Source organism: Megalops cyprinoides, chromosome 7 (assembly GCF_013368585.1).
Source record: "Megalops cyprinoides isolate fMegCyp1 chromosome 7, fMegCyp1.pri, whole genome shotgun sequence".
Classification (NCBI taxonomy): domain Eukaryota; kingdom Metazoa; phylum Chordata; class Actinopteri; order Elopiformes; family Megalopidae; genus Megalops; species Megalops cyprinoides.
Genome location: NC_050589.1, coordinates 35,214,101 through 35,241,191, shown reverse-complemented (window position 1 = coordinate 35,241,191; position 27,091 = coordinate 35,214,101). Strand labels below are relative to the sequence as shown.

At 39.8% G+C, this 27,091-nt stretch overlaps 2 protein-coding genes across 2 annotated transcripts; one reads left to right on the top strand and one right to left on the bottom strand.

The window, feature by feature from the left end:
* The first annotated feature begins 535 nt into the window (after nt 1–535).
* Nucleotides 536–20,088, top strand: LOC118781146 (ganglioside-induced differentiation-associated protein 1-like 1). The gene is made up of 6 exons (XM_036534049.1): nt 536–994; nt 9,565–9,757; nt 13,895–14,068; nt 15,926–16,020; nt 18,488–18,602; nt 19,043–20,088. The coding sequence occupies exons 1-6, from the start codon at nt 815–817 to the stop codon at nt 19,384–19,386; spliced, it is 1,101 nt and encodes a 366-aa protein (XP_036389942.1). The 5' UTR covers nt 536–814; the 3' UTR covers nt 19,387–20,088.
* A 4,583-nt stretch (nt 20,089–24,671) lies between these two features.
* Nucleotides 24,672–26,590, bottom strand: fitm2 (fat storage inducing transmembrane protein 2). The gene is made up of 2 exons (XM_036534222.1): nt 26,397–26,590; nt 24,672–25,658 (listed from the first exon to the last, which is right to left on the bottom strand). Exons 1-2 carry the CDS (start codon nt 26,588–26,590, stop codon nt 25,061–25,063), a joined length of 792 nt encoding a protein of 263 aa, XP_036390115.1. The 3' UTR covers nt 24,672–25,060.
* Between the last annotated feature and the right edge of the window lie 501 nt (nt 26,591–27,091).

Here is a 27,091-nt window from a genome sequence, read left to right as displayed (position 1 = left end):
TAGGTCCATAATTGCCTGATTTGAGTTTAAACTGGAAGAACTTGCACTGTATTGAATGTGTTGCTTGCGCCCTCTATTGGCAAAAGTGACTGCTACACATTTAATTTTAGAGAACAATTTATGTAGTATAGAAAACTATTTTCAGCTAAATTATTATTATTATTATTATTATTATTATTATTATTATTACTTTATATCTCTTCATTATTTATATTTACGTTTGGGTATTATTTCAAACACGTTTTCATGAGATTCCGCCCGCTGGTCACTTGTCGCATGCGTGCTTTCTATATGGTATTTTGGAATTTGATTTAATAAGATACTTTTTCGATTTCGAAACTTGAGTTGGTTTAAACTACATATATTAAATAGGCCTATATATTCATTGGCATACATCTGTTCTGTTATGACAAAATTTAAAGGACTTTGACCTTGTCCCTTCAGTACAGTGCAACCTAGACTCAGTTCTAAAAGGCATTCACAGCGCATGTCCGATGTGATGTAATACACAGATTTTTGCTTAATATATTATCCATGTTCGTCTGAACGCTTGCTTTTGCATGGATGTGACGTTGGGCTTTTTACGTTTGTATTTTATTATACGGCGAACGTCAGTTCCGTAGAACCTGGATTGAGTCTAGCTGGGGCTGGATCGTCAGGGATGCTGCGGTACTGAAATCGATGATGCTCTGTTCGTGGTGCTGAAATCTCTTGCCCTCTCTTTCTTTCCTCCCGTCCCACCCACCCATCCTCTCTTCCTCTCCCTCTCTCTCTCTCTCTTCCTTCCTTCTCTCACACGCACAAACCCTCTGTCATGGCGTCTTCCAACAATGTTACCCCCACCAACTGTAGCTGGTGGCCCATATCAGCCATGGATGAAGACGGCAAAGTCGCAGACGACGAGGAGAGCCAAGACCCCACCACGGATTCCAAACCCTTCTCGAAAGACAGGCTCGTGCTGTATCACTGGACGCAGTCATTTAGCTCCCAAAAGGTAAAACCCAGCTTGAAAATGGGGATATTGTGTGTTTCTTCGCAACATTTCATTTCGTTACGAGAAGGCCAGTGTTCATATTTTCAGGATTAAAATAAGGTGTGAGGTATTACATTATCCGCGTGTTTATGTCAGATATCAAACGCTATCCTGGCACCGGTTTGTCTGTAGACATTACGAAACAGCTGCAGCATGTGCAAAAGACAGTAAGTTATTGATTCAAAACAGACTCAGAGACTCGTTAGCAGTATTAACTCTTAAATTTCAATTAGATGATTTGATAAGACAAGGTGTTGTCTCCCCCTCCGTCGTAAATCCTGAGGGAAGTACACCTGAGATGTACGCAAAGTATGACACAGTGTAAATAATTGATTGCAAAATTAAATGGTCGAATGGAAACGTAAATTAACCCTGTTTTGCAGTTTTATTTCCATGAAGACATGGCGCGTGACCAAAGGTTCATTAAAATGAACCACATAAAGGCGGATAGGTAGGCACAGACTAGCAGTGTAAAATAGTTTAAAAGCAAAATAAATAAATAAATAAAAAAAATCGAGTAAACCATAGCACACACGACTGATGCCGGCTTATTTTAAGTATGCAGCCATGCTAGTGGACGTACTCCGGGTGCATCTCTCAACTTTTTGTCACCTCGTGCTCTAAAGCCTTCTAGCGTATGTGTACGGAAGCTGAATTTTAAGCAATGCCTGTAGTGCAGGCGGATCGTCAATTTTTCACAGATTCCCTCCTATTTTCCTCCACTTATTGATTAGCAAGATAATCCACACAGAGCAATGCTGCTGTCAAGGATGACAATTTGATTAAAAAACAAGAGAAAACAAGATCTCCTTTAATACTGTAACCTGTTACAGCATCAAGGAGTGAAATAAAGATGTGGTGAAAGCCAGGCCTTTAGGAGCAATACTGGTTTCCCTTCTTATACTGAATAAATGAAACTTTAAACTTGCCTTTAGTTGCAGGTAATATTTGCTGATGGAATATATATAGGAGGTTCATAATCTGAAAATGGTTTCCTCCTGAACAACAGTGTGCAGGTGTGTCCTTTAAAATATAGAGGAAAGCAATGAACTAAAGGCTAAGTAGTGACAACATGTCACCAGCAAGACTTCTCTGAGGAGCTGAAGATCATGGAATCAAGAGTGCTTGTGCTTCTAAACCATTCAGCTGACCAATTGAACAACTCCATACATGCCCTTAACAACACTTATGTGGAGCTTAATGCTAAGAAGGTGTCTGAATATGACTGCTGTACATTAAAATAAGACACCCTTGTCCTTTATTTCAGTGCCTAACAATTCTTAGGGCTGCCATTGTAAGACAACCATGGTTTCCTATCTGCTCTCTGCTTTTTGCACTGTCCGGTTAGCATTCCTGTTAACGTCCCGATCCTCTCTGCTCAACCTGTGCGGTGGATCTGGCAATGAGCCTGGGAGAGCCATCAGCCAGGGGCTGAAATCCATGGTTTGAACTGCTGATCTGTGCTGTGATCACTCAGCAGCAGGGTAAACATCCCAGATTAGAGGCACCGCTTGTCATGGTTTCACGGCTCACTGCAGGATTTAACAGCTCCTCATTCACTTAAACTTAAGTGGGTCTTGTTATATCCTTTCAGGTTTACAACAGAAATAATGATAAAAATTTATGTTTTTACCCTGCTGTATCTACTGTCTGTGCAGTTAAAGTGAGTGAGTCAGTGCACATACACCTGGAGTGATGGTTTGATGTTGTTCTGAAGGGTACAGTCTCGCAGTGGATCACTAGACAGTGCTGGAGTGTGCATGGCCCATTATGGACTACAGGACTTTATCTTACTCCATTTTACTCAGTGCTTCAGAAATGTTGCACCTAGTACTCAAACCAACTGTCAAAGACCAAATTCCAGATTGCATCATCACCATCAAGGTCAAAATCACAATGAAGCATAACAGTGGTGAATGATCACATTTAAAGATTAAATGTCATAACCTGCAAAAAGTGAGACATTTCACTTGGTTGTCTAAGAAGTAAGAAATAATAATGATGCAGCTGTAGACTGATGCTGTGCCAATTAGACTGCATATTATACAATAATGTAATGTAAAGCTTACTGAGAAAACTAATAGCACACATTTACAGCTCAAGTGATATACATTGAGTAGGAAAGTCAGTCAGGTTAAAATGACTGCTACCTGCTACAAAAGTGGCAAATTAGGATTCTGTATCATTTATCAGCCACCATGATAAACTACAGTTCAACATAAAATAGGCATTTAACACCTGAGGTAATAAAGCTGTGGCTTTCCCCAACCTAGATCACTGAGTGTTCATTTTAGAGGCAAGCTTAAATGAGGTTGTATGGAGAAAGCTTTATTATATTAATAATGATTTCAGCAGCCTGTAAACCCTGTAAAGCAATTTTGTTTTCAGACTGAGCACTGTTGATTTTATGAACATAAATTTATCAGCATAAATTGTTTCTACCAAAAGGACAACAGAGGTTTGTCTTCACGCCTCTCCGGATTCTGATACTGAAAAAATACAGGGCTGCGGGTGTTTAAAAGTAACTGACCTCTGAGATCACACCCTGGAGTGTGATTTGTAACAGCAGCAACCTCTACAAAGGACTCATTAGGTTATTCTTCTCTTTAATGACAAACCATGTCAGGGCCAGAATGGATGAATAATATAATGTCAGGCATCAAAAACACATTCAAGGACACTTTTGAATAGGGTTTCAGGGAGCTTCAGTAAAGTTGGAACTGCAAGAAGTGCTCTCTCTCATTTAGAATTGTTTGGCTGAGGTTGGTATGCATTACTTCTGTGCCAGCCAGCTGTTTGACTTCATTGTGATGGTACATATTGTTTTCTCATAAGCATGAACTTTTGCCAGCACAATTTTTGACAGCCCATTTCACAAATTTTTATTTATTTATTTTTATGTCAGATGCCGTTGGCCATGGCGACTCATAGTACACAGTGTACAATATCCATTTGTACAGTTGAGCATTTAACTGAAGAAATTCAGATCAAGTTCCCTGCTTAAGTGTACACCAGCGGTGTCCCACAGTGGATTAAAGCATACAACCTTCTGGTTACAAGCCCAATTCCACGCTGCTGACCATCTGCATAATTGCTGCTACCATCAAGTGTGACCATCTGCTTCTTTTAGCACATGTTCATTCTACCGGTATGTCTGAGCACATGTAATGATCCTGAAATGACAGCCCACAATTCCTGTGTGACCGCTCTGTACACATGATGATAATGATGAAGATAATTGTCAGATGCACCTCCTGCATAGGGAGTATATAGAGGAGACTGCTGCAGGGTGCTTGGGAGAGATGTGTCTGTGTTTCCTGCAAACCCAGGCTGCTGAGTAGCATAATCAAACCTATAAATGCTATCTCAGGGTCAGTGGCTGATTAGAAGTGATGGGGTCTGATTTTGTGAATCTCTCTTGTGCCTTTCGTAAAGGTTCTGGTTATTTTGCTATTTGAGATTTATTTGCAGCTGTAACAGCCTTAATGTTTCTCTGTCTTCTCCATTTTTTTCTTCAAGCAGAATTATTGCAGAATTGTAATCAAAACTTTAATAATGTTGTCATGGCAGATCTTCAAAACAAAAGCTTTGATTAAAGTTAACCTTTGGCCCCAAAAACAAATTACACAACTATTGGTGGTGGAATTGAGGCTGCTGTTTACTATTAGGGATTATTGGTCCTTAGAGAGCCTGCTATCAGCTCTGTAATTAATGTAGGGAAAGACGGGAAGGTGTCACAACTGAGTTTTGACATCATGGTGAAAACTGGATAGTTTTAAAGCACAGTAATTCTACTTTGTGGTCTAATCCAATGTGCAACACAATCTTTTACAGTGATCTCTCTTTAAACATGGTAAAATAATAGGAAAAGGATCACACTTGTATCCTCTCTAACTTGCATCAATTTCTTTTGGACTTTTTGTGAAACTAATTATGAAATGAAAACAATAATTTTTCATTTCTTATTCTTGGCTCATCCTGGTTTCTGAGTTGGGGAAAGAGGAAACATCCTGTCTGTTATTCAGAATCTCCCCGCATTTCAGCAGATAAGCATATGCATTCATTTTAATCCTGCTACCTTGTGTTCGACTGACTTTTCAATATTGTAAATGAGAAAATATATTTTTCTATATTTTCTATATTTTTATATTTTTCTGTACTTGTAATTTTTCTTCACTTGCATCTGGTATCAGTGTTATCATTATACTGCAGAAATACACTAATTACTGTTTGTATTATTACCTATTACCTTAAACTGTCACTCTAAGAAACTCTAATGGTTTCAGATCATAACCTGTTGAAAAAAACAGCCAACCTCTGAACCTCACATGACTGCCATCTATACTGTTCAATAACAAGGACCTGTAAAAACTACAAGTACATGAAGTACACAAATAGATACATTAGCCCCATCCACAGCAGAAACAGCCATTAACTGTACATGCTGTTAAAGTCAAGGACTTTGTCCTTCATAAGTGTATCTGTATCCATGCTTGTTTCTCTAGACAGCAAGAAGCTGCTGCGCAAAGAGCACCCCCATCATGAATCAAAGTACCATTAAAAGTACTAGGCCTCAAAGAACCCTCGCTCCACATACCAGCTCAGCCTCTGTGTGATAAATATTGTGTCACTCATCAGCTAAAGCTGCGCTACTCATCCTACACCACAGCCTTACACGTGCCAGTCACCTCCACACCTCCCATACTGCAATGTAGCCTGACAGACATTCACCACAGACCTACACACTTCAGGGTTTTACAGCATCCTTGATACAAAAAACCTCATCCAAGGGCAGAGATATCCCAAATTTACACCCTCTGGGGCTTCATTCATAAGTTACATCTATACTTCTTGTTCTTTGGTTGGTGAAGTTAGATACTAAATCTAGGTCATAACACATAATATTTGTAATATAACAAATCTGGATCACTGGTGGCTGGTGTGCCACAAATAGGGGAAAGCTTTCGTTTTATTGCACTAAGCCTGCTTTCCATTCTTTTGCACTGAGATGAGGGGCCACTGATTCCTTTTTACTTGATTGCATCTAATTGTGATAGCATTACCTTTGTGTACTTGACATGAGATCATTTCAGTTCAGCTGAGATGTCCCTGCAAAAATGGGTGTCATCACCCAGTATGGTTGCCAACTTCCTGAAATGGAAATAAGGAACCCGGGGGGGGGTTGAACTGAGGAGCTCTGACTACTGTGTCTTACACCTACATTACCCTTCAGTAGTAGATGTACTGTATCTAAAGATATAACATAAAAATGGCCACATACTTGGTTGTGAGAAGTCCTATCCATACCATACATAATCACATTAAGGAAACTGCAATGGCTTCAACCATTTACCAGACATGTATAGGCCCATGTATTAAGACAAACAAACACACAAACCTGAATTTGATCAGTTTTGTATTTTTGAGCGATAGGAACATGTGTGTAACAGATTATCATTCAAGAATTTTATTTGGGCTGTGCAAAGCAACCATTTAACATATATTACTTTCTCATTCTTTAGAATAAAACCAAGCTTTTGAGAAAAACAATATATTTAAAAACTACATTTGATGGACTGTGATAAGCTTCTTGAATCCCTCATTTTTGACAGTGCTAATGGGAAGCATGTCTTTTGCAATCCAATATGCAATTGCATTTGTGATGTCTTTGTGTCTTTTCATTTTTTTTTTTTTTTTTTGTCGTAAGGCACGTTGTTGGAAAATGCTGATATGATTGTTTGCTGCTCGGTAGTGGCCTGGTGCTTGTCGAGGGTCCACTAACAACACTGGTTTGGGACTGTAATTTCTTACTTTTTGTGTGTTCTAAGGGGTGATATTGTTTCAAATGATGAAACAGGTTTGTGGTGTTGCCTGTCTTTGATGGCATGTGTCTTTGGCACAGTTTGCAGAGCACACTGCTCTGTTTTTGTCAGATTGTAAACAGCCAAAATATCTCCAAACTACTGAAGTTGAGTCACCTTTCTTGTCGATGATGTCTTTGTCCTGACTCACGACCAATGAGAATCACATTCTATGTTTGGTTGGGGAACATAACATGACAGACAGGCTAAGGGAGAGCAGCAGGGTTTCCTTCTCTCTCGTACAAATCGCCCTGTCTTAATAGTCTAACCTGTAATATTTGTCTCCCATAGATTTGCACTGAATTGATTCATAAAAATACGGAACAAAGCGTGTCCTGTATCAGTTCAATACGGAGCACGTCTTTTAGTTTGCAATTATGGGATGATTCCGTCGGACATGTTGGCCTTTAACTCTGACTCTTTAACTGCATAAACAGAGTGAAATCAATATTTTATTCAGTAGGATTTCTCTTCCCTGTGATTCAGCCTCTGTCACGTCAGTTAACATGCTGACGAACACACACTAGGGACTGCTGCTAAAAAGCAAAAAAAAACAGTAAAAAACATTTAATTGAATTCAGTGAGCATAGGCTATTCATTTACTGACATTTATCCAGAGCTTTACCTTGCAATTAGGGGAATAAAACAGAATATTATTTAATCCCAGACATAATATTACCAAAAATCATGGTGTGTTTGGTGTACATCTTGACTGGAAGGTTGTGCAAGTAAGAGGGATGTTACAAACAGGGTTTGATGCCTTAAACTTACAACATATTTGAATTGCGCTGAAAATCTATGCAGTGCCCTCATTCCAGTATAGGCCAGTGAGTATGTCATGTTATTTGTTGTCTTAGGAGGTTGTACTGTACCATTGTAATGTACTGTTTTATTGGTCTTTTTCACAATTCAGGATGCTTTAACAAAGCTTACAAATTTACTATGTCTATGGCTATGGCTATGTCCATATCCACACATAACAGTAATGTCCCATTTGGGATTTAAACCTGTGACTCCATTAGTCAGGATCCAGTGCTATGACTGCTCAAAGAATCCCCTTGAACATCTTGTCAACAGAAAAGTTGAATACAACATGAAAAACTGTGTGCTACCACATCACTTTGTTCACAGACACAAGAGTACTGTAGGCGTTGTATCTTTATCAATGTTAGTTATAATATACATATTGCTCAGGTACATATGTGCTGCTTGCACTGTTGCTGCACATCTGTGGACTGTGCTGCACACATGTGATGGTGTGGGCAAAGACAGCTGGCGCTCAGTCTTCCTCCTGTCCTGTTCCTTCCTGTTCCTTCCTTAAACAATTTTGGCTGCTGCTTAAAGAGTTCTGACGATGACCATGAGCATGGAGGTCTGGAACCTGAAAGACTAGCTTTTACATCTGTGCATTTATCCATAGAGATTAGAATCAGAACCACCAGACAAGTAGTGGTTTTGCTGAAAATTTAGATTCACCAGCAGCTGCCTCCACTGCTGCAGTAGGTTCATTATTAGACATAGTATCATTTGGCAGATGGTCTTGATGATAAGATATATTAATTGCATAGGAGCAAAAACAACAAGAACATTAGCTACAAAACAGTAACATCAAAAAACTATGCCAGATATAAGCATTCAGCACTGCATGTTTTAAGATACACATAATGGATAGTAATTATGAAAAACACTTGTAGTGAGTCTTATACAGGATTCATTTGATCTGAATAAGCACTACATAATGCATTGTCATAAGCATGCACAATTATTACACTTCTGTATAATACTCTCAGACACATTCAGTTGAATTAAATGGTGCATACCGTACAATTATATGGTTACGATGATTGCTGTAGAATTATGGAACTGCATGAATAAGAAAAAGAAATACTCAGTGAAACAGGTCAGACCACTCAACTTTAGACATATCTGAAGCACAATCAACAAGTACAGAGAAACATCACCTGTGATCAACAATTCCAGGACTGGAAGATCCAAGAAGCTGTCTAAGAAGGATGAGCAATGCTTGAAGATAATATCCTTAAGGAATAGAAAGAAGACAGAAGCAATGAATTAATGACAGAACTGCCAGAAGGCTTAAGTATTGTTGTCTATCCATCTGCAGTACGAAGGTCACTCTTGAAATGAGAACTTAAAGAATGTGTTGCAGTAAGATCCACTCTTTCAAGAAAGAGGAAAAAAGCTTTAAGCTAGCTTAAAGCTGAAATTCGTATAACGTTTTAGTTTTCTTATGCATCACAGTATATAAGTGGGTAAAACTGAAATTCATAATAGGTGGCTTAACAGATGTCATTATATATTAAATATTATGTCATGACAACAATGTCATTATGTTTATCACAACGTACATCATAGCTTTTTGTTAGTTGAAACTAGCTGGTCATAATGTGAATGTATGCCTATGAAAAGAGTTATCATTATTTAGAACTGGCAAATGTGTTATGAAAGGCTACATAACAGTCATTTCAAGTAAAGTGTTACCTAGTTATTGAGAAGAGCCGTTGCCTAAATCATACTAATATGGACATAGATTGTGATAATGATTCATAACAGGAGCATTATGTTAGATCATTATATTTTCCAGGTAAAGGTTCTTTTCTGGCATCGCTCTCACTGGGCAGTGTCTCTGGGTTTTCTGCTCTGTGGTTGCAGGTCCGGCTGGTCATCAATGAGAAGGGCTTGCTGTGCGATGAGAGGGATGTGAGTCTGCCAATGACGGAGCATAAGGAGCCGTGGTTCATGAGGCTGAATCTGGGCGAGGAGGTGCCCGTCCTCATCCACGGAGACACCATTGTCAGTGATTACAACCAGATCATCGAGTACCTCGAGACTAACTTTGTGGGAGGTATGTTCAAATTCATACTGATCATTTCTCTCTCTTTTATTCCTCTGGTTGAGTACCAGGGCTGCTCACATCTGGTCCTGGAAGGCCTTGATCCAGCATGTTATCCTTCTCTCGTTGATGCACTCTAAGAAGTGGGGAAGGAATCTGATGAGCAAATTATTCAGCAGACTGTGTATGTCAGTATCTTAGTTTCCTCTCAAGGTTTCTCAGTTCTGTCATCCATCAAAACAGACAAAAGTTGATTTACTCAGAAGATTTTGCCTTTGGCTGCCACTAGAGGACACACAGAAAAGTTTATGCTTTTTCTCTCTTGCACTTTAGGATTTTCCTCTTGTGATGTTTCATAATTTCAGGAGCCTCTGCTTTACATAGCACTTTACTACATGTATCTGTGTGATGTTCAATTAGTGTTTCACATTCCTTTGGGCCATATCCACTATGGCCTGAGTTGCTTGTTATGTGTTTTGACAGTGCAGTTGTTGCTCTATCCAATAAAATTTGATAATTAATTAAAGCTAAATTGACTTTTTTGAGACAGTGATCAATTTAATGGCTGGATTGAAGACTTGTACACACTGTGGCCCTCTAGGACCAGAGAGGAATTACCAATTACCAATTACCAACAGGTTAAACAGGTGTCGAATGCTCAGACAGAACACATGAGCACTAATTTAAGATGCAGTATCATTTCTCATACTGTCAAATACAAATTTTGATTAATGTTGTATACAGCATAACAGCTGTTACCATTAGATTAGAAATGGGATATCTGTTGTGTTTTGGTATAATTCTGTTAGACTCTCTAGGGGAGGTTCAGGGTAAATTAGGAAACTGCTTCTTTATTTCATATTGGCCTGCGTACGGATCTGCAACCTCACAAGCCATTATGAAATGTCCTCAGAGAAATGAGACCAGCTGCCCTGCGGAAAGTCAACATGCTGAACACTCACAAAGGACTCCCTATTGGATCTGGAGAGACTGGTTATCACCCCCCCAGTTAGGAGAGCGCCCTCTTCCTTGGTTCTCTTAGTATCAGTGAAAAACAGCACTTGCAGCTCCTGAGGAAAGGGGTCAAAAAACAGCAAATGTGTAACAGACGGTTATGGTGTCCAATATCTGTGTTTTTGATTTTAATTAGAAGTCAGTCTTGATTTCCTTCAGGGTCTGTATACATCAACAATATGTGCCATGAACTAAATATAACAACAGAAAACCTCTAGTAGCAGACTACTGTAGCTATATAGAGCCTAGTGCTGCTTCAGGACCAGTCCAGTATTTTTGCTTAAATGCTTTTAAAGCAATGCACTTTTGTTTGTGAATTTTAATTTGAACCTATTAAAAATGATGACAAAGTGTTTTAAAATTTCATGACATTGAATATCTCCATCTGAGTGTGCTCATTTGCTGAGGCAAAGCATTTTATTGCTAATCCAGCCTAGACCAGTGAAAAGGTAAAGTTAAGAGATCATGGGAAGGTTAGCGTATTTAACGTGGTGTGACTAGAGATTTGTCACAAATGATCTAAGTGTGTATTGCACATCATGTCCTATTCTTGGCTTGGGTGCTTTTTTCACTGTAGTATTTCAGGTTGCTAAATGTATTGCAGTGAGTGCCCCTTACATTTAGCTAAACAACAAATGTAGATTCTGCTTGAATAGATGCTGTCTTCATGTAAGTAGATGGCACAAAAGACTACTAGAAAACAGAATGTAAAGGGCTTGCAGGGTCAATACTTCCTTCATGAATAAGGTTTATTTCCCATCCTGTATCAGTCAGGCATGTGTGTGGATGGCCCAGAGTTTAAGGAAATCTGTTTCTCCTAGTTGCCTGGACTTAATCAAGAACAGGAGAGCCTATCTTGGAGGTCCTTAGTTCAGAGGGGTTCCTTTGCACAAGAGTGCTTAAATCCTCAGTCAAATTCATTGCTAACTGTAATTGCATCAATTCAACCACTCCTCCCTGCTTGGAGACTGTGAGTCATTTAGAAGAGCCATTCAAGTGCCAGAGGACCTGCTAAGAGGGTAACCCTCCAGGACTGGGGTTGGACACTCCTAATCTGCAGGTCAAAGTCCTTTTGCAGCTTTTCTGAGTTTCATGTGGTACCTGCAAAGAGAAGAAAAGACACATATCCATTATCAACTGGATTAATGCTATGATGCTAGTATTAGGTCCTGCAAAATACTGCATGTGAGATGTCTATTACAGCATAGATAAATGTGAGGAGACTGTTAAGCAGTGAGTCTTTATTATGTCCCTGTCCTTCATCAGAAGTATGAAACATGTTCAGAAATATAGTCAATCCACCCCACCACCCACCTTCATAAATTAGGCTTCACATACAATGAGTACATGGATAGATAATTAAAACATCTGAGAGTTCTCAGTATAATAATTGCATGTGGGTATTACTGGAATGGAAACATTGTTATTTTGAGCCTTTGGCAGTGACACTGGTAAACCTGGCCGTCCCTGACTGTGTTTAGTGTTGAATATACTTGTGTAGAAGTTTGGGATGTGGGTGGCATTCATAGTTACATCCTACATGAGCTGTGAAAACTGGAAAATATTTTTTCTCTCAGCAGTGCAAATGAGCTATTATGACACAGTGTTAATCTCTCTGGCTCAATTCAGTTGTCTAGAAGGTTTCTATCAGCTAATTGAGCACTATCTGTCAAGTGGATAGGGAACATCTCAGTGTTGACTTGCAGTCATTCAAGGACTCACACACAAGGACTTAAGTAACATACAGGGTGCTTTGGCAGATATGCCAATATGCCATTTATTGTATGGCTAGTTGTTTTTAGAGTTGCACTGATTCAAAGTCTAATGCCTGAACCGATTCTTTGTCACTGATTGATGACATCATCATACATGGCTCCAAGCTTCCTCTACTCAACTTCACCTTGAACACATAGCACCTTCTCTGACACACCTCACAGTTACATGCAGACACTGTGAAAGTTCTTTCATGATACCTCCAGATAATGGACAACATGACACAGCTGGCTGTGTCCAGACACAGGTGGCTCTCCTATTAGAAACTGGCATGGTGATTCTTGCATGCGTGGTTGAATATTTGTACTACTCTGTAAATGTTAGCCTAGAAACTGATGATGTGAGACAGCCTTCCCAACAGAGACTTCATTAAATTGTATAGAGAAATAAGAAATCCTGTCAAAAAAGCTGCCTGTTCCTTGGATATCATCTGATATGTGATATCATCTGACCTCTGATTTCTCTGGAAATTCAGTGAAAAGTCCCAGAACTCGAATGAAACTTGGGACAACTCACAGGCAGGAATGAAGCCTGTAGAGGAGTGAGAGCACGCTCCATGTCTGCTCTCTGGCTGCAGCCCTCGGCTCCTCTACAGGCTTCACTCCTGTGCTACACCAGGCGGCCTGGCAGGCCCTCGCTGATTAGTCAGCATTCCTGCAGCCTGGGTACTGTCGCCCTGGGTGCAGTGAAGGGACAGCAGGGACAGGAACACATCTTTCCCTTCACCGCACCCCTGTTGGCCCCTCTTATCACCTCCAGTATGCCCCTCTTTATAACAGTGCTAGAGCCAGGCACCAGTCTCACAGAAGAACAGTGACAATGTCAGCTAATAAGAATGGAAAACATTCAGAAAGAGTTTGCATGTGGCAATGGATTTTAGCCTTTTGTAAATCAAGCAAATGATGGCCCGACCTTGCAATGGATTAGCCCTGTGTAGATTCAGGCAAATTGAATTCATGGTGATAACGCTGTTAGATGTAGCCCTGAAATGCTGGAGCAGATGCTCTTTATAATGCAATTTACAAAAGAGCATGAGCAAAAACCAGGTCAATAACTTTTCAGGGTCAAAATTTCTTCTAGGCTTCTACATTTTGAAATATGATCTTTTAACAAACAGCACATATAAATTCTCAGATGTTCATTATAACTTGGTAGAACTGAAATGAAAAAATGTTACACTGAAGTTACAGTGAAGGTGGTAGAACAAATATTATGTATGGTTGAGACCATTCTGAATGTTTATGCTGAAATGCTATGTGCTGTATGTACATTTATGTGTATGTCATGCATTGAATGTGTGTCTTCTTGTTTGCCTATGTGTATGCGTATGTGTGTGTGTGCGTGTGCTCTGTGGGGTTTCAGAGACGGTGGCCCAGCTGATCCCTGATGTCGGGACGCCCCTCCATGAGCGTGTGCTCCAGTACCGGGAGCTGCTGGACGGCCTGCCCATGGATGCCTACACCCACGGCTGCATCCTGCACCCTGAGCTCACCACTGACTCCATGATCCCAAAGTACGCCACCGCTGAAATACGTAGTAAGTGATGCCAGACTTCAGCGCCCTCTCAGGATGACCATTCATGTGCCCACATAACTGAAGCAGGAGCGTGACCAGGGAAGTAAACTCTACATCAAGTCAATGGTTAGGGGTCAGGAAGTCACACCATACTGCAAATATGGTGCCAAGAACATTCACAGGTTTAGCTGAGAGTTATCCAGTTTCTGAGAGTTAACCAGACATGCGATATTTTAAAAAGGATGTAACAGCACTGAGACCAGTAAAGCAGACAAGTTTCAACTAATGCATAATCAATCAGAGAATACAGTAGGGACTTTTGCCTATGGCAACCACTACCAGAAACCAAACCAGTGTGCTTTTGGAAGTACAACACATATTTTTTCTCCTGTATTGATCAACTTGAGAGTTCAAGAGTTCTACCCTGCTTGTGCTTTCAATCACAGTGTGCGGTCTGAATGTTGACCTTATGACAATTTATATTCCAATCACAGCAAAATTTAATGAGGCACAGTTATTAATGCATAATGCCAGAGTGATGAAGCTTTCCAGACTCCACTGCAAGCACTTCTATTAAACTGGGGGCTTAACCCTCCCTAAATCAAGACGAGGGTCTGGTCCAGCCAAAATCTCACAGTGGATTAAATAAAAACTAGCTGAGTCCTGTGTAGTGTCACATAAATTATTAATTGCAAAGGTTTATGGACAAAACCTATTTTTTAGTCATTAACAAGCTTTTATGAGTAAATGTTTGCCTTGGCACAGTGTTTATTTATACCTGCCTTTGACCTCTGTGCAAGAACACGTTCAATCTGTCTGGTGTGGTACTGGAGCAAGTTCCCTTACTGTAAATGCTCATTAAAATGGATGAAAAAGTAAAGAGCTTGAGTATAAAATAACACCCACATACGGAACACAGGTTCCTTCCCTGAAAAGAAATCAATTTCATTCCCCCAGGAGAAAAACTGCTGCACTGTAGCTTCTGTCTCTGCTGACACAAAGTAATATGACAAAGCACAGGAGATGAGCCTTGTGCCCAAAACAGCGTGATGTCACTGCACACAACAGGATTTCCCTTTCTGAGAGAGAGGTTTCTGGTGTCCTGTGGCATCCACTGAAGGAAGTGATAAGAGATGACCGTTAAAAGTAATTTTATTATTAATATATTGAATTTTCACAAAGTTTAGCTACAGACTTTGGCACATATGACTCTCAAACATCAACCCAAGCAAAAAAGAGAGGCCCTCATGCTATCCCTTATCAACTATGCAGGTTTGCAATCAGCTTTCTAATTTTTCTTTTTGTTTCAAAAAGGCAACATTACAAAGTTGGTTGCTCACCTCTGTAGGATAAATATTTAGACAACATTCACCACTGTAAATCCCCTGCAGAAAGCAAATGGTCACTTATTTGTCAGCAACAGGTTAATTACTGCTGCAGCTAACATTTCTGCAGGCCTCAAAATCCACCACTGCCAGCTGAACTGAGGTTTTATGGCAATGTCTGCCACTTAGAAACACTGTTCGCCTTTGATCATTTTTAAATGTTTATTGCCTAGAAGAGCTGGATCAGGCTTGCCATAAATGACCTGAATTGTGTTTGTGATAGCCCAATATCTGTCTCACAAAATCCATTCATGGGTAATATAATCTTATAAAAGTCAAGTCAGGCTTATGAACTGTTGTTTCATTTAATTCCATGATTTTATTTATTGGGTAGTTTGCATAGTCATTGTGCACTATCACAACACCCCCCCCCCCCACTACCACCCGTGCTTGGTGGTGTTTCCTAACGCACCGTGTGACTGATCTGTGGTCACCTGACCCAGAATGATGAACAAGGAGTCCTTGCAGAATCATTGTCTTTGCCTGACCCCAGGACACCTGGCCAATGCGGCATCAGAGCTGATGAAGCTGGATCATGAGGAGCCTCAGCTGACGGAGCCTTACCTATCGAAACAGAAGAAGCTCATGGTGAGGCAGCACTTTACCCCTGACTAATAGCACCACCAATGCAAGTACACGGCAAGTGGAGAGTAATAATAACCTTGATCCAGGGGGTGGCAGTGTAACATGGTGATTAACACTTTTTGTTAATAGCCTGTTTAAATGACTTTAAACATCAGGGACACCTGTAACTGCTTATTTACTATGATTTTGTGAGAGTAGAAAGCATGAAGAAAATTATGTAATAAGATGGTTTTTGGTGTAAAGCTTTGATGTGAAGTGGCTGAATATTATTTAATGTAATTAATGTTTATTTATTTAATAAATAAATGTGAACATACAGATTTCCAGATTTTTAAAACAGTGATTCCAGAACATTTTACTTTTTATAAATTATAAGTATATGACCATTATCCCATCTGCTTACTATCCTGTAGCTAACAAACTGAAAAAATAAGTCACACTCTGTTATTTTGAAGTAATGTGTTTATCTATGATTATGTAGGTATAATTAGGAAATGAATAAAGTGTGACCGGCAGCAGGTTCGGTTCCCAAGTGGGGTGCAGCAGTTGTGCCCTTAAGCAAGGTACTTAACCTGATCTGATTCTGTAAATATCCAGCTGTATAAATGGATCTAGAAATCTGAACTATGTAAGGTAACCTCCCTGTGTGCAAGGGTGTCTGCCAGTCAAATTAATAATTATAGTTATCCGCTCGGAAGTAGATCATAGGCTTTCTTCTGGGAGAAAAAAACAGAAGCAGGTTCCTGTAGCAGCCCGACATTTGTGTAAGATCTTGCTCGTAAATGCTGGAATTTGTGTTGTGAAAGTCTGACTTTTAGGATTAAAGCTGGGTGTAATCCAGTAACATTGTCTTTACACTTGATAAGAACTTTTCAATACTAGGACAATGTTGGTGATGTGAGTTGATAAGAATATGTTGATAGCGAGGTTTGGACAAAGCAGTCCTAGCAGGTTATGTGCACACTCACAGCTTGCTCATATGTCATCAATCACAGATATTAATCACAGATAATCACCCGCTGTTAGCATTAGAGCAGATGTTTCTCCATGAAAATGTCTTTTCTGGTAAGAATGGAGAATGTACATGAAATTAGCCATCCTCCAATTTTGCCTAATTTGTTGTGGGTGTGTTATTCATAAGCCTTACCTTTGGATTGGAGAGTGTATCTATGGGCATAGCATGTAAATGTAAGGATGAAGCTATCCAAAAAAAGAAATCTATAATGTTGAATGCATCTTGTGTCAGTAGGACTGTCATTTATACCAGTACAAAACCACAAGCTATGCCCTCAAAAGAGTTTTGTCAACTGACATACTGAAGCTGACCAACCCATAACCAAACAAAGCACACCGGTCCCAGATCAAAATTGCTAATCATTCGCAAGTCAGAAGCATTATGGAATAATTCAAGACCTCCAACTTGTAACATTAGAACAGCTGAAACAAAACACACCTTGGACAATTTATTGTAGCTCAGAAAGGGAAAACACAACTGCTGAATATCTCCTGCTGCAGCTCTTATGATTATACAGTTACATTTTGAAAAATACATTAACAAAGAAAAGCTATTGTTTTATAGCCATCAAAAGAATGTAGATAAAGTAAAGTAGAGTAGAAGAGGAGACAGATTAGCTGAGAGACATCTGGAGGTTGCTGAATGTGTCACACAGAACGCAGCTTATTGTCGAAAGTATAAGCCAGAGGCACACCCTAAGCAAACGCATGGGGCACAGAAGAGAGGGAGACGTGCCGACTCCCAAGGACAGACCTCAGACAAAGGCGTATCTCATTCCGCTGCAGTCAGCGCTGGCATCACAACAAACTCACTGTCCCCAAACAAAGTTCAGCTCCCTCGCACTTGAATAGACGAAGCTCCAGACCTTGGCTTCCTACTGTATGCTATTCAGGACATGAAACTTTCTCTTTTAAATTGTCTGAAAAGCCTATTCAGGCTTTCCCATTGTGGTCTTGTGAGCTGGGCATCTATGGATATGAAACAAAATACAAACTAAAAATTCAACAATCTCCATAACTGTTAAAATTTACTTGCTAACCTATAGAGGGCTGTTGAAAGGTTTTCTCTTTAGTACCGTGTAACAGCAAACTGTACTGACACAGCATGTTATTACTGAGTCCAGCCTTATTAAAGTGCAGCTCAGACATGGCTGCTATTGACAATATTTCAACCTGATACAATATAGACAATTCTAAATTACAGCAAGTGCTTGTGTCAGGATCTGCCCTGATTTCATATTGATCCATAATGTATCAGACTGGAAGTTCCTGTCATTGCACCGGACAGACGCTGTCATACACTGATATAGCTGTTTCTGCTCTGTGCTGTCTTTGGCTGCAATGTATGAAATTACGCTCCTGTTATCTCAGAGTTTTGAGTGGGTGGTGTAACTGATCTCAGATCAGCATCAGATGGGGTCCCCATGCTGGATGCTCACCATATTTGTGCTCCCAGGCCAAGATCCTGGACCATGACAATGTGAACTACTTGAAGAAAATCCTTGGGGAACTAGCCATGGTACTAGATCAGGTAGAAGCTGAGCTGGAAAAAAGGAAATTGGAATATCAAGGTTGGTGTCCACTAGTGGTGGTGGTAGTATGGGGGTGGGGTGTTGGTCTATGGTTTGGCATAATCAATATTGTCTCCATATCTTCAATATTTATGACCATCTGACATACACTCTACATCAACACATTTATTTCTTTTCCAATTACACTGCAATTTTTTGTGTTATATTTATTGATGTTTATTTATCAATTAGATTAGAAGGTAAACATATATCACACTCTGTGTCTTCTGTTTGCCCATGTCACCTTCACCTACTGTTATATAGAGCATTTGGTGTTAATCTGATACCTAGCATTTAATGAATGAGGTTTTAAAAGGCCTGTGGAATGAAACTGAGCCTTACATTTCACTTTGAATATATAGTCCTTAAAAAGCATATTTCATTTTCTCAGTAAGACCATCATATCCAAGTATTGAAGGACATTTTTTTCCATTTGGCAGGCCAGAAGTGCGAGCTGTGGCTTTGTGGACCTGAGTTTACCCTAGCTGACGTTTGTCTAGGAGCCACGTTGCACCGGCTCAAATTCCTGGGACTCTCCAAGAAATACTGGGAAGACGGGAGCCGGCCCAACCTGCGGTCCTTTTTTGAGCGCGTGCAGAAACGCTACGCCTTCCGCAAGGTCCTAGGAGATATCCACACCACCCTCCTGTCGGCAGTCCTACCCAACGCTTTCCGGATGGTGAAAAAAAAGCCTCCATCCTTCTTTGGGGCGTCTTTCCTCATGGGCTCCCTGGGCGGGATGGGGTACTTCGCCTACTGGTATTTAAAAAAGAAATACATGTAGTGACGGCCCTCCTGTTGTGTTCAGTGTCTGTGTATGTGTGTGATGTTTCAACCTTTTCTGTAAAACAATGTTTTACGACAGCAGCAGCATACAACGTAAAGTGACATATAAAGACACTATTACTTACCTGGGCAAACAAAGTAAAATAAGAACATTCCGTAGCAAGGAATTTGTCACAGCGCTTCTTTTTCTGGTGAATTAATGCCTTCATTTGTTCAACTGCTGGCTCACTTTCAGGTTTACTTTTTACTCACTGGTTTCTTGGTTCACCTTCAGCCCATTTTTGGAGGAAATTGTTAGGCAACTCGTTCTGTAGTCGGTGATGCAATCACCTTTTTTTTTAAAAAAAAAAAAGTCACAAAAGCAGCTTTTTGCTGTTCATGATACGTTTTTGACATGTGCTGAAAACATTACTGTAGTCCCTTTCTCCTACGCTTTATGTTTTAGGCATTCACCTCTCGCTCACTCCTCCAGCCCCACTCGACTGTCTCATAGAAACCAGGGGATTAATGTAAGGCTGTGACTTTATAACACTTCTCTGGCTGCCAGATAGTACTGCCAGACACAACTAAGACTAGTGATGTATAGACTGACACACTCGTACAAGACCTCCATCAAGACCACTGCATGTGTGATGTAACAGTGTGACACAAATCCACACAGTATCCATTAGTAGAATGTAATACAAATTAAAAAAAAAAACGAACTAAAAAACAAATACAAAATGCACACTAAAAACAATGCACAATGATTTTTATTTTCCTTTGTGCTACATGGAAGAGCATGTCGACGATGAACTCATACGTCAAAACTTCAACACTAGTGCCAGTGAAATGGTAAAGAGACTCCCAGGCCCCAGGCTGAGCCAATGCTTTTGAGCTGGGGAGAAGAGGAATGGGAGCTAAATATCACAAAGGAAACACAGCATGTTTTAAATTAAGATTGAGCTGACACCTTGTACACCACTTAAGAGGCATCAGTTTCAGGCTATGCAGTGTTGATATGGATAAAATGGAGGACCGCGAGTAATGTATTGGCATCAGAACAATGAAGCCCATTTGCTAATGGGATCAATAGCTAAAGTAAATGTTGGAGGGATGTTGCTGGAATTGCTCCTTACTCCTGCAGCAAGCACTAACCGTGGATTTTGGTGTAGGTTTGAGAAGGAACCCATCAACCCCCCTCACCCCTGGGGTTACACTCTCCAGTTCCTCAGTTTTGATCCTACACCAACTTCCATTTTCAAGCAAAGCCTGGTTAGTTCAAGCCCAGGAAGAAAGAGAAAGAGACCTGACCGATCACATTGTACATTGAGCGCAATTATATAAAACATACATAAGACCTACATAGGAATGGCTTAATGGCTGCATTAAGTATTCATAATACGTTCTGCGTGATATGCGACACGCTTTGTCACATGCCAAAAGTATCACATGACATTAGGACAACTCTTGCCCCAGCCATGTCATATGTCACACGTTTGGTGGGGTCAGATGTGCCTTTCACTTCTGTATAACACATTATGATGTGATAAAGTGGTCAAGTATCCTGCACAATATATTATGAATGCTTAATGCAGCAATTATGCCGTGCTTTATGTATGCTGCGCATGTACAATGTGCAAATGTAAAATGTGACCCCCACCACCACCACTGCAGTTAGAGATTCCAAGCTGATTCATTGAGGTTCTCCTTTCTGTGTTTCCACAGTTCTGTTGGAATCACCAGTCTATTTATCACAGAGTCTCGTAAACCTCCTAATACTCTCTGTACTGCAGCCACATTCACTACAGTTGACCTCCTTTTCACTCCTTTCTGCCAGCCTCCTGGCACACACACAGCTTAACCACAAGCTGGAAGAGCTCACAAACATGCAGATCTCCATGAATTTAGAAGTTAATAGGATTCCTATGTAATGGTCTCACAGGGTGAGGAATTTCCTTTTCTTCAGAAAGTAGTAGCTGTAGCATTTCTTTGTCTTACATGAACTATAGTCCATGGCATGCAGTGTACATGAACTACAGTCCATGGTGACGTGGCATAACTGAATTCATTATCTGTCTGAAGAAAGCAGCACATCACTTCAGAACAAAAAAATAACTTTTAATATCTACACCTTTCTACAGGAATAAGTAGAGGGCAGCGGGCAAAGACATAAATGATTTTTTGCTCCCTCTGCCTCTTGCATCCCAAGCACTTATTAAGTTTTAGAATTTTTAAAAGACAATCAACCAAAGACAGTGACCAATATTTGATTACCAGTGTGGCCACTATGGAGCTCTATAATGGTTCATTTCCATTATGTTCTCATAATGCTGAAAATACACCATGGGAAGGAATCTGCAAGAAAATGCTCTGAATAAACTAACCACAATGCAGTTTGTCCTTAACTACGAATGACAATATTGAGCAAGTGTTCCTTTTTTACTTCCAAACATTGAATGTTCTGCCATCTCTGAAAGAAAAAAAAGCAGAAAAATATGTAATAAAAGTAGCACTTGCTTATTTTTGTGATCTGAAGTGAAGAACAAAATGTTTTGTGATTAGACTGACACTAGGCCAATGCTATATAGTTTGTATTGCTTTTGAGATATTACACTGTATCCAAAAAACAATATAATTTCAATTAGACACATGTATATGCATACAGGGAAGCGCTCTGAAATTGATTTGTGCTAATCCCTGTCTCACACTATTCTGAAATTATTAGCCACAGTGATGTTCACAGCAAACTTCCTGTCGAGGGTCCTACATAATCACCACATCACACCTTCAAAAGCACTATGCAAGCATTCATAAACACTTATGCAATTCAACATAGACTGTCACAGGAACTGCTAATCTCCATCTGTATCATAATTGCCATTAATATATCGTCTCAAATCGGGCTAATGCCACTTATGACGAAGTGACATAGCATGCTGTGTGACAGTCTAGCACAGTCGGCATGAAATGTTTATGTAGTGCTTATGAAGGTGTGATATAGTAGTTTTCCTGTCATATATATAGTGTTACCTAAGAGATTAACTAACCTATTACTGCTTTGAACTGGTAGGTCTGTTCTACATTGTTTGATAATAAAATGGACCCTTATGTACACAGAGCTGTCTGTATGAAAATAAAGGCAGATATTTGCTCAAGCTCATATTGACACCACTTAGAAAACGATTTACTTTTACAGTAAGCCATGTCGAAGGCAGAAATGAAATACAGGTGCACAATGTAAGATTATACATACCTTTCACAATGAGCCATAGTTAACTGTGTCTAAATGTATATTGTCTGTATTTGCTATGTTATTTCTATTATGTTCTTGTAGTGTTATGGACCCAGGGACTGTCGTTAGCACCACCGAGTTGGATAAGAGACATTTTAGGGGATGAGGTCTAAATATTTCACAAGAAGCCTGATGCTGGTATTACTTCTGTCCGTTGAGCTATTGACAAACCCTATCTAAACTGCAAAATACATATTTCATTCAAAACTGACATTACTTTTACTGATCTCCCAAATATGAGGTCTGTATTTCAAGGCTCATAAAAATCTCACAATGAAGAATTAACCACGTCTCAAAATCCTAGTTGTTCTGTGTGTGGCTACTATACTTTACAATAGTATTTTTTTTATTTCTATTTTTTATTTTTATATTTATAAATATGCATTTATTTATGGTGCTTTTTATGATGTTTGTTCATAAGCCTTAATTTTGTTCAGTTGCCATCGATAATAATGATAAAATAAAGAAAATGTTAAACTCAACTTGCTGTAAAAGCTTTGTTTCCTGCATCCTGCATACAGATGAAGGATCAGTATGAGTATCCCTTTCATTTTCCTGCTCAAAATGAGCCCCGCTTCAAATGTAACATTCAGAGTTATAAGTGAATGATTTTATACCACTCAGATAAAAATAAATGACTGAAAGGTGTAATTTTCTTGTAACTACACTCAGTTGGTCATGAGTTTTATTTGAACAATAAAACATTTGGGCTCCTACACATAAAAAAGTGGCATTTAATACAAAATATAATCTTACCTATAGGTTAAATTGCAATCAGGAGTATAGTTACACACTATACCAACAGACATAAAGTAACAATAAATCCTGGGAATTAATGAGTTTCCCTGCCCTGTCAAGAAATGCTCATTTTGGTAAGTACTTGACTATTTTTGCAACTGGTTTCACTAGATCTGCTTTAAAGATATAATAAATGTATTGATAAAACGTGTCCTTAAAATTTTTAGGACCATCTAGATTTCCAATACATGTCCAAAGATGGCTGAAGTTAAAATTTTGATGGACAGCTTTTCCATACAAATTCAAGGTTGCTTAGAATCATGAGTGAGGTATTTCTGATTTTTCACTGTTTAAAAAGTACTCTCAAAACAAAGGTTTTAGAAATAATCTTATGAATGCTGATTACTTTTAAAGTGCTAATTTATTTGAGTAGTTTCACTGAATCTGAAAAAGATCACTAACAAGACTGCAGGGTGTGAAACTGATTTTATTTTTCTCATCCAAGATTACATCTGCTTTGACATTACAAGAGAATCTGGTAGATTATGAATGAAACAATCAGTGATGCCTTGACTCAAACAGTGAGGAATCACTGACTGGTTTAAGTTCATACAATCAACAAATATGTTCAGTTTGTTGATATGTTCTCAGGAGTGAACAGTAGGCATGCCACAGACAGGGGTATTTCTGGGAGATATAACTAGCTGGAGTGTAGCTATATCTTGCCCTGATTCATAGTTGGAAAACCAGAAAAATTTCTTAGGCATCCTCACACAGAGACTGGAGAGGAATGGACAAGACTGGTTGCTGGTTATTATTAACCATAAAATGATGGACCCAAATCAAAATGTTCCATCAGCTGCTAAATGTTTATTAGAATTAATTATAAACAAGTTCAGATGGCTTCATTATAAATAAGATGTTGTTCTTATTCATATTAGAACAACTTATTGATATTAGCTTGGATTGTACTTGGTACCTGTACCTCAACATTTCAAGCAAAAATATAACGGACATTGACATAATTGCAGATTGCATGCTTTGGTTCTTTAGAACATATGCCACAAATAATGGAATTGGCACATTGAAAAAAACCCTACTTTTACAAACACTTATTCTAAAATTAGTTTACTGTATTAAATGAAGAGTATTGTTTACAGTTAATAAATTTATGTTAACAAGCACAGCACAAACCCAAACAAAAGTTTAAGCATAACTTAAACCTGTCTCTTTAACTTTAAAAATGCATTGCATTTCTCCATAAAACTAACTTTAAATCTCTACAACAATGATTGCTTTGTTGCAATCTTCTTACAGTACCTGGATAAACAGCCACACAAAATCTCCTGTATTCAAAGGCAGCAACAGAAAAAAAAAATTAAACACAAAAAAGGGACCGGGCGTTAACCATGAAGTACATACCATGCATAGCATTAATCTCAGATTACCCCAAGTCATTTTAAGTACACCAGCTGACGACTACTAACACACAGGACTGCAAACCAATCCCTTGGTTCAAAATGACCTTTGAGGGGAAAATACCTTAAAATAGACAGGTCAGCTTGGACCCTCAAGAGGAAACTCCAGTCAGTGATTTGACAGCGTAGTGTAGGTAGGTGGATTCCGCTGCCACAGTGTGGCGGTATGTTGCCCCCCCCGCCTAAGCGTGTTGTTTCTGCTGTGGAGGGAGCCCGGGCGAGAGTGGTTTTGGGTACCATGCTCGATAGGTGAGATACCACCCCAGTATGCCGCAGGAGGTCCCCAAAAGCTTGTGAGACAGGTCGTGAAAATAAACAGAGGTGCACATGAACATCCAAATCCACAGCGCCACTAGAGCGTTCAGGGAGATGTACAATGCATCAAGGATGGTGTTGGCGCAGGTGTCGGACTGCACGCTGGCTGACCTCAGGTGGACCATGGGGGCGATCTCCTCCACGATCATGAGGGCCGAGTAGGTGAGGATGAAGGAGTGGCCGGAGATGTCGTAGCCGTGCCACTGGAAACCCGCCCTCCTGCACTCTGCTTTGGTGAAGAACTCACCCCGTATCACCTGCATGGTTTGCGTCTCATAGCAGGCGCCAGTGACATCTTCGATGTAGAAGAAGGACTGGGTACAAGTGTACCAGATGCCTGTCGCCACCACCAGAGAACTCAGTCGCCGCAGCACAAACCCCCAGGTCCCTTGGTAAGAGTTGGAGAGGACCATAAAAGGGAATAGCAGTAACAGGGTCCAGCCCCAGGAAACTTTGACAAAATATCTAAAGAGAACACAAGGCAATTAAAGGCATTGGTCACTGCTAGTAACCTGAACACAGTTATGCATACTGCTTGAATGAGACTACAGAATGCAGGGACAGGGTTCTATGCCACAGTACAACCTAGAGTAAGGGTTTGGTTGGACGTCCCATTGAGTATCTTGGCCTTATCCATTGATTGGATCCAAACTGTGGATACACACTCTTTCTTGGGATAACGTTGAACTACACAAGACTGTGTAACAGAAAGTTTCGAAATAACATGAAGCTCAATGCGCCCTTGATTTCAACTTTAGCCAGCTATCCGGCTAACGTTAGAACTAGCAGGCTATCAAATGCCAATTAGCTAAACTGCTAGCCACTACGCATGAACCTAGCCCTAAATAGTACAGGCTTTCGGAATCCCGAGTCAATCTCTTTTAAATGAGTGACTCAACTGTTAGAGCAATGACATAATATTTACTTATCTGGTCACAGTGGCCAGATACCTCACGTTACGTTACCTATCTAGAGTAGCTAGTCCACCATACAAAGCCTATCGTTAAACTAGCGAAGTTACCAGCTAGCTACCTACCAATCAATGTTTAGCTAACACACTTGGTAGTGACTCTTGCTAGCTAACTTAATTGGTCGATATAGCTTGCTCGATACAGCTAACCATCGACCCGGCTAACTAACGTACAAAGACAGTCAGTGTTAGCTAGCCTGTTAGCTACGTGTGTGTACTTGTCAGCTACTTACACATTCAGAACATTCTTGCTGTCACTGAAATACGTCTTCGGGAATAACTGTAGATCCTTTAATATTGATCCAATTAATGAAATTAGGAGAAACAACCATGGCAATTTCTGGCGAACACCTGTTTTCCTCCAAAACGCTACCAACTTTAGCACAACACTGTCTCTCGCTTCCATGTTTCCGTCCACCTTGGTCATTCAGTTGAGGTGACAGTTTCGACTTCAAACATGGAGCAGCGTGATTGGGTAAATAAATATGACAAACTCACACAGTGGCCAATGAGTAAGAACATTCTGTGGGTTTAGCTGAAATTTGAGCGTACTCCCTTTTCTACGAAATCTCAACGCATTGAAATATGATTGGCTTCAGATAATCATATGATGCGTACAAGCTAATAAAAAACGAGTACGTTGATTGTTCGTTGATTAAAATTCGCGAAAAGGTGAGTAAAGCAAGGTGTATATGCACATAAGCCACCTACTTTTAACAGTGTAGTTTTTGCTATATTATCCATCCCAAACTTTCGCAAAAATTTACATGAAATTGACGTGACATGAGCATTGGTTATAGCAGCCAAGTGCATGTGACTGAATCTGACAATTTCTTTTATTGAAACAACTCCATTCAGTCTCAGAAATCAAAAGTGCAGCTAATGGTAGCTGTCACTCTCAGGCAGCTTTTCAATAGTTTTTCGTTTG

What these genes read in the sequence shown, in the direction of transcription:
- LOC118781146 (XM_036534049.1), top strand. Translation starts at nt 815, where the DNA reads ATGGCGTCTTCCAACAATGTTACCCCCACCAACTGTAGCTGGTGGCCC. An exon ending in CGCCACCGCTGAAATACGTA is followed by an intron (nt 14,069 to 15,925) that starts GTAAGTGATGCC and finishes GCCTGACCCCAG; the next exon opens with GACACCTGGCCAATGCGGCA. An exon ending in CGAAACAGAAGAAGCTCATG is followed by an intron (nt 16,021 to 18,487) that starts GTGAGGCAGCAC and finishes TTGTGCTCCCAG; the next exon opens with GCCAAGATCCTGGACCATGA.
- fitm2 (XM_036534222.1), bottom strand. Translation starts at nt 26,590, where the DNA reads ATGACCAAGGTGGACGGAAACATGGAAGCGAGAGACAGTGTTGTGCTA. An exon ending in AGCAAGAATGTTCTGAATGT is followed by an intron (nt 25,659 to 26,396) that starts GTAAGTAGCTGA and finishes TGTTCTCTTTAG; the next exon opens with ATATTTTGTCAAAGTTTCCT.